At 46.4% G+C, this 8,280-nt stretch overlaps 1 protein-coding gene across 1 annotated transcript; it reads right to left on the reverse strand.

The window, feature by feature from the left end:
- Window positions 1–3,530: 3,530 nt before the first annotated feature.
- On the reverse strand, window positions 3,531–4,322 carry LOC115193440 (salivary glue protein Sgs-3-like). Its single transcript, XM_029752128.1, has one exon. The coding sequence runs from the start codon at window positions 4,320–4,322 to the stop codon at window positions 3,531–3,533; it is 792 nt and encodes a 263-aa protein (XP_029607988.1).
- Window positions 4,323–8,280: the final 3,958 nt, after the last annotated feature.

Genomic DNA, 8,280 nt, shown 5'->3' on the forward strand with positions numbered 1-8,280 from the left:
TAGACTGACGAGTTTCAGAAGAAAGTACTTTATTTCTGGCCATTTTGAGCCTGTAATCGAACCCACAAATGCTGATTCTCCAGATACTCAACTAGTCTAAAGAAGGCCAGTTTTATTGCTTCTTTAATCAGAACAACAGTTTTCAGCTGTGCTAACATAATTGCAAAAGGGTTTTCTAATGATCAATTAGTCTTTTAAAATGATAAACTTGGATTAGCTAACACAACGTGCCATTGGAACACAGGAGTGATGGTCTCCAGGACCACACAACCAGGTCCCGTGTGGCTAAGTTGGTAGAGCATGGTGTTTGCAACGCCAGGGTTGTGGGTTCGATTCCCACGGGGGACCAGTACGGAAAAAAATACAAATTATGAAATGTATGCATTCACTACTGTAAGTCGCTCTGAATAAGCGTCTGCTAAATGACTAAATGTAAATGTTAATGACATCTGTTATATAGTCTATAATACACTCTTATAACATCTGTTATATCGTCTATAATACACTCTTAATGACATCTGTTCTATAGTCTATAATACACTCTTAATGACATCTGTTAGAATAGTCTATAATACACTCTTAATGACATCTGTTATATAGTCTATATACACTCTTAATGACATCTGTTATATAGTATATAATACACTCTTAATGACATCTGTTTATATAGTCTATAATACACTCTTAATGACATCTGTTATATAGTCTATAATACACTCTTAATAACATCTGTTATATAGTCTATAATACACTTAATGAATCTGTATAGTTATAATACCTCTAATGACATCTGTTATATAGTCTATAAACACTCTTAATGCAATCTGTTATATAGTCTATAATACACTCTTAATAACATCTGTTATATAGTCTATAATACACTCTTAATGACATCTGTTATATAGTCTATAATACACTCTTAATGACATCTGTTATATAGTCTATATACACTCTTAATGACATCTGTTATATAGTCTATAATACACTCTTAATGACATCTGTTATATAGTCTATAATACACTCTTAATGACATCTGTTATATAGTCTATAATTACACTCTTAAATGACATCTGTTATATAGTCTATAATACACTCTTATAACATCTGTTATATAGTCTATAATACACTCTTAATGACATCTGTTATATAGTCTATAATACACTCTTAATGACATCTGTTATATAGTCTATAATACACTCTTAATGACATCTGTTATATAGTCTATAATACACTCTTAATAACATCTGTTATATAGTCTATAATACACTCTTAATGACATCTGTTATATAGTCTATAATACACTCTTAATGACATCTGTTATATAGTCTATAATACACTCGTTCAAGTCTTCCCTCTCTTCTCCAACTGTAAAACCCTTGACAGAGCTGTCAGAGCCTCTCTCCTGGCTTTCAACACACACACACACACACACTGACACACACACACACACACACACTGACAATGCTTTGCAGCGCTTTGTGTGTGGGTGTGAAATCGCTTCTACACATCTGGCTGACAAGTGTGTTGATTTGGTTAGATACTCCATTGTGAGAGGGGGACTAGCGAACGAGTGCGAGGGAAGATTCCTTTCTTTCTTCGAGCGTTCAGCGTTTAGCCAAGAAGAGAAGCCAACTCTCACGTCTCTTCTCCCTCCTCTCCTCCTCTCCTCTCCTGTTTCTCCCACACAATGGCTGGTGTAGCTGCAGGATCTTTCTCTGTGGTGAAGAGTGGAGGTTTATCTCTCCTCCTCCTCCTCCTCTCCTACCTCTCTCTCGTCTTGGCTGTCTCGCATCAGGGAAAAGCCTGTTAACTGCAGTGTTCCTCTCGTCCCTGTCCCTCTGACTCCTTCTCCTCTTTCTCTCTCTCTCTCTGTCTCTTTCTCTCTCTATTGCTTTACTCAATTTCTCTCTTTATCAGACCCTCTATCTATCTGGTGACATAGATGTGTAACCTCTTTGTGTGTGTGTGTGTGTGCGTGCGTGTGTGCGTGCGTGCGTGCGCGTCAGATGAGCCACCGTCCACACTTAGAGGGAGTAACGGGGTGGTTCCACACTAGGGGACAGACAGACAGGACGAGGATGGACCGACAGCAGTGCCTAGCTCCCAGGACAGACAGACAGACAGACAGACAGACAGACAGACAGACAGACAGACAGACAGACAGACAGGATGGACCGACCAATGGACAACCAACAGGGCCTAGCTCCCAGGATAGACAGACTGGCATCATGGTGTGTGTGTGTGTGTGTGCGTCTGTATGTGTGTATGAGTGTGTGCGTCTGCATGCATGTGTGTGTGCGTCTGTGCGCGTGCGTGTGTGTGTCTGTGTGTGTGCGTGCGTCTGTGTGTGCTGACTGTGCGTGCTAACTTTAGTATTTAAGTAATTCTATTTCCGTACACATGCATGTAAAGAGCCTTCAGAAAGTATTCACACCCCTTGAGTTTTTCAGGATTCAAACAGAAACAGAATGGAGCTAAGCACAGGCAAGATGCTAGAGGAAAACCTGGTTCAGTCTGCTCCTCACCAGACACTGGGACATGAAGCACAGGCAAGATGCTAGAGGAAAACCTGGTTCAGTCTGCTCCTCACCAGACACTGGGACATGAAGCACAGGCAAGATGCTAGAGGAAAACCTGGTTCAGTCTGCTCCTCACCAGACACTGGGACATGAAGCACAGGCAAGATGCTAGAGGAAAACCTGGTTCAGTCTGCTCCTCACCAGACACTGGGACATGAAGCACAGGCAAGATGCTAGAGGAAAAACCTGGTTCAGTCTGCTCCTCACCAGACACTGGGACATGAAGCACAGGCAAGATGCTAGAGGAAAACCTGGTTCAGTCTGCTCCTCACCAGACACTGGGACATGAAGCACAGGCAAGATGCTAGAGGATAACCTGGTTCAGTCTGCTCCTCACCAGACACTGGGACATGAAGCACAGGCAAGATGCTAGAGGAAAACCTGGTTCAGTCTGCTCCTCACCAGACACTGGGACATGAAGCACAGGCAAGATGCTAGAGGAAAACCTGGTTCAGTCTGCTCCTCACCAGACACTGGGACATGAAGCACAGGCAAGATGCTAGAGGAAAACCTGGTTCAGTCTGCTCCTCACCAGACACTGGGACATGAAGCACAGGCAAGATGCTAGAGGATAACCTGGTTCAGTCTGCTCCTCACCAGACACTGGGACATGAAGCACAGGCAAGATGCTAGAGGAAAACCTGGTTCAGTCTGCTCCTCACCAGACACTGGGAGATGAATTCACTTTTCAGCAGGACAATAATCTCTTCTACAAAGTATTGACTCAGGGGTGTGAATACATATGTAAATTAGATATTTCTGTATTTAATTTTCAATCAATTTGCAAAAAATTCTAAAAACATGTTTTCACTTTGTCATTATGGGCTATTGTGTGTAGATGGGTGAAAAATAAAATCTATTTCATCCATTTTAAATTCATTCTGTAACACAACAAAATGTGTAATAGGTACCTTTCTGAAGCCAGGTACGTGTCTCAACGTTGTCATTGTCTCAGGACGTGGTGGTGGGACGTGTGGTGGTGGGACGTGTGGTGGGACATGTGGTGGTGGGACGTGGTGGTGGGACGTGTGGTGGGACGTGTGGTGGGACGTGTGGTGGTGGGACGTGGTGTTGGGACGTGTGGTAGTGGGACGTGGTGGTGGGACGTGTGGTGGTGGGACGTGTGGTGGTGGGACGTGGTGGTGGGACGTGTGGTGGTGGGACGTGTGGTGGTGGGACGTGTGGTGGTGGGACGTGGTGTTGGGACGTGTGGTGGTGGGACGTGGTGGTGGGACGTGTGGTGGGACGTGTGGTGGGACGTGTGGTGGGACGTGTGGTGGGGGGACGTGTGGTGGGACGTGTGGTGGGACGTGTGGTGGGACGTGGTGGTGGTGGGACGTGTGGTGGGACGTGTGGTGGGACGTGGTGTTGGGACGTGTGGTGGGGGGACGTGTGGTGGTGGGACGTGTGGTGGTGGGACGTGTGGTGGGACGTGTGGTGGTGGGACGTGTGGTGGTGGGACGTGTGGTGGTGGGACGTGTGGTGGGGGGACGTGTGGTGGTGGGACGTGTGGTGGGGGGACGTGTGGTGGTGGGACGTGTGGTGGGGGGACGTGTGGTGAGACGTGTGGTGGTGGGACGTGGTGTTGGGACGTGTGGTGGGGGGACGTGTGGTGGGACGTGTGGTGGGACGTGTGGTGGTGGGACGTGTGGTGGGACGTGTGGTGGTGGGACGTGTGGTGGTGGGACGTGTGGTGGTGGGACGTGTGGTGGTGGGACGTGTGGTGGTGGGACGTGTGGACATGCTCTGTATGTCCATATATACAGTGAGGGAAAAAAGTATTTGATCCCCTGCTGATTTTGTACGTTTGCCCACTGACAAAGAAATGATCAGTCTATAATTTTAATGGTAGGTTTATTTGAACAGTGAGAGACAGAATAACAACAAAAAAATCCAGAAAAACGCATTTCAAAAATGTTATAAAATGATTTGCATTTTAATGAGGGAAATAAGTATTTGACCCCCTCTCAATCAGAAAGATTTCTGGCTCCCAGGTGTCTTTTATACAGGTAACGAGCTGAGATTAGGAGCACACTCTTAAAGGGAGTGCTCCTAATCTCAGCCTGTTACCTGTTTAAAAGACACCTGTCCACAGAAGCAATCAATCAATCAGCTTCCAAACTCTCCACCATGGCCAAGGCCAAAGAGCTCTCCAAGGATGTCAGGGACAAGATTGTAGACCTACACAAGGCTGGAATGGGCTACAAGACCATCGCCAAGCAGCTTGGTGAGAAGGTGACAACAGTTGGTGTGATTATTCGCAAATGGAAGAAACGCAAAAGAACTGTCAATCTCCCTCGGCCTGGGGCTCCATGCAAGATCTCACCTCGTGGAGTTGCAATGATCATGAGAACGGTGAGGAATCAGCCCAGAACTACACAGGAGGATCTTGTCAATGATCTCAAGGCAGCTGGGACCATAGTCACCAACAATTGGTAATACACTACGCCGTGAAGGAGTGAAATCCTGCAGCGCCCGCAAGGTCCCCCTGCTCATATACATGCCCGTCTGAAGTTTGCCAATGAACATCTGAATGATTCAGAGGAGAACTGGGTGAAAGTGTTGTGGTCAGATGAGACCAAAATGGAGCTCTTTGGCATCAACTCGCCGTGTTTGGAGGAGGAGGAATGCTGCCTATGACCCCAAGAACACCATCCCCACCGTCAAACATGGAGGTGTAAACATTATGCTTTGGGGGTGTTTTTCTGCTAAGGGGACAGGACAACTTCACCGCATCAAAGGGACGATGGACGTGGCAATGTACCGTCAAATCTTGGGTGAGAACCTCCTTCCATCAGCCAGGGCATTGAAAATGGGTCGTGGATGCTTGCTCCTACCTGGGTTTGAACCAGGAACACATCGACAACAGCCACCCTCGAAGCAGCGTTACCCATGTAGAGCAAGGGAAAAAACTACTCCAAGTCTCAGAGCGAGTGACGTTTGAAACGCTATTAGCGCGCACCTGCTAACTAGCTAGCAGTTAGCAGGTGACACATTTTCCCTAGTTAAAAGAAATTCATGTTAGCAGGCAATATTAACTAAATATGCAGGTTTAAAAATATATACTTGTGTATTGATTTTAAGAAAGGCACTGATGTTTATGCTTGTAGCAACGTGTACCTAAGCGATTATATGCAACGCAGGACAGGCTAGATAAACTAGTAATATCATCAACTATGTGTAGTTAACTAGTGATTATGATTGATTGTTTTTTATAAGATAAGTTTAATGCTAGCTAGCAACTTACCTTGGCTTCTTACTGCATTCGCGTAACAGGCAGGCTCCTCGTGGAGTGCAACGTAAAGCAGGTGGTTAGAGCGTTGGACATTGTTAACTGTTAGGTTGCAAGATTGAATCCCTGAGCTAACAAGGTAAAAATCTGTTGTTCTGCCCCTGAACAAGGCAGTTAACCCACCGTTCCTAGGCCGTCATTGAAAATAAGAATGTGTTCTTAACTGACTTGCCTAGTTAAATAAAGGTCTAAAAAAAAAAAAAAACGTCCAAATCGGAGTCCAAACATACCGATTTCCGATTGTTATGAAAACTTGAAATCGGCCCTAATTAATCGGCCATTCCGATTAATCAGTCGACCTCTAATTGAGACAGTCCATAACTAAGTCTGTAGTGGACTGGAGACATTAAGACAGTCCATAACTAAGTCTGTAGTGGACCGGAGACATTAAGACAGTCCATAACTAAGTCTGTAGTGGAGCGGAGACATTAAGACAGTCCATAACTAAGTCTGTAGTGGACCGGAGACATTGAGACAGTCCATAACTAAGTCTGTAGTGGACCAGACACATTAAAGCCCCATTTTGCCTCTCAAACCGCTCCATCTCGGGTCTCTAGAGCAGAGGCATCATCTCTGTGTTTGGGAACAACACACTCACAAACATGAAAGAATGAAACGGTGTGAGGAGTGGAGAGGAGAGGAGAAGAGAGGAGAGGAGAGGAGAGGAGAGGAGAGGAGAGGAGAGGAGAGGAGAGGAGAGGAGAGGAGAGGAGAGGAGAGGGGAGGGGAGGGGAGGGGAAGGGAAGGAAGAGGGTCATGTTTATATACTGCTCAAAAAAATAAAGGGAACACTTAAACAACACATCCTAGATCTGAATGAAAGAAATAATCTTATTAAATACTTTTTTCTTTACATAGTTGAATGTGCTGACAACAACATCACACCAAAATAATCAATGGAAATCCAATTTATCAACCCATGGAGGTCTGGATTTGGAGTCACACTCAAAATTAAAGTGGAAAACCACACTACAGGCTGATCCAACTTTGATGTAATGTCCTTAAAACAAGTCAAAATGAGGCTCAGTAGTGTGTGTGGCCTCCACGTGCCTGTATGACCTCCCTACAAAGCCTGGGCATGCTCCTGATGAGGTGGCGGATGGTCTCCTGAGGGATCACCTCCCAGACCTGGACTAAAGCATCCGCCAACTCCTGGACAGTCTGTGGTGCAACGTGGCGTTGGTGGATGGAGCGAGACATGATGTCCCAGATGTGCTCAATTGGATTCAGGTCTGGGGAACGGGCGGGCCAGTCCATAGCATCAATGCCTTCCTCTTGCAGGAACTGCTGACACACTCCAGCCACATGAGGTCTAGCATTGTCTTGCATTAGGAGGAACCCAGGGCCAACCGCACCAGCATATGGTCTCACAAGGGGTCTGAGGATCTCATCTCGGTACCTAATGGCAGTCAGGCTACCTCTGGTGAGCACATGGAGGGCTGTGCGGCCCCCCAAAGAAATGCCACCCCACACCATGACTGACCCACCGCCAAACCGGTCATGCTGGAGGATGTTGCAGGCAGCAGAACGTTCTCCACGGCGTCTCCAGACTCTGTCACGTCTGTCACATGCTCAGTGTGAACCTGCTTTCATCTGTGAAGAGCACAGGGCGCCAGTGGCGAATTTGCCAATCTTGGTGTTCTCTGGCAAATGCCAAACGTCCTGCACGGTGTTGGGCTGTAAGCACAACCCCCACCTGTGGATGTCGGGCCCTCATACCACCCTCATGGAGTCTGTTTCTGACCGTTTGAGCAGACACATGCACATTTGTGGCCTGCTGGAGGTCATTTTGCAGGGCTCTGGCAGTGCTTCTCCTGCTCCTCCTTGCACAAAGGCGGAGGTAGCGGTCCTGCTTCTGGGTTGTTGCCCTCCTACGGCCTCCTCCACGTCTCCTGATGTACTGGCCTGTCTCCTGGTAGCGCCTCTATGCTCTGGACACTACGCTGACAGACACAGCAAACCTTCTTGCCACAGCTCGCATTGATGTGCCATCCTGGATGAGCTGCACTACCTGAGCCACTTGTGTGGGTTGTAGACTCCGTCTCATGCTACCACTAGAGTGAAAGCACCGCCAGCATTCAAAAGTGACCAAAACATCAGCCAGGAAGCATAGGAACTGAGAAGTGGTCTATGGTCCCCACCTGCAGAACCACTCCTTTATTGGGGGTGTCTTGCTAATTGCCTATAATTTCCACCTGTTGTCTATTCCATTTGCACAACAGCATGTGAAATGTATTGTCAATCAGTGTTGCTTCCTAAGTGGACAGTTTGATTTCACAGAAGTGTGATTGACTTGGAGTTACATTGTGTTGTTTAAGTGTTCCCTTTATTTTGTTGAGCAGTGTAGTTCACCCCAACTAACATATTGAGTATCTATGTAGATTTGGATATTAGATTAAAATAGAAGAG

This window comes from Salmo trutta, chromosome 5, assembly GCF_901001165.1.
Source record: "Salmo trutta chromosome 5, fSalTru1.1, whole genome shotgun sequence".
NCBI lineage: Eukaryota > Metazoa > Chordata > Actinopteri > Salmoniformes > Salmonidae > Salmo > Salmo trutta.

What these genes read in the sequence shown, in the direction of transcription:
- LOC115193440 (XM_029752128.1), bottom strand. Translation starts at nt 4,322, where the DNA reads ATGTCCACACGTCCCACCACCACACGTCCCACCACCACACGTCCCACC.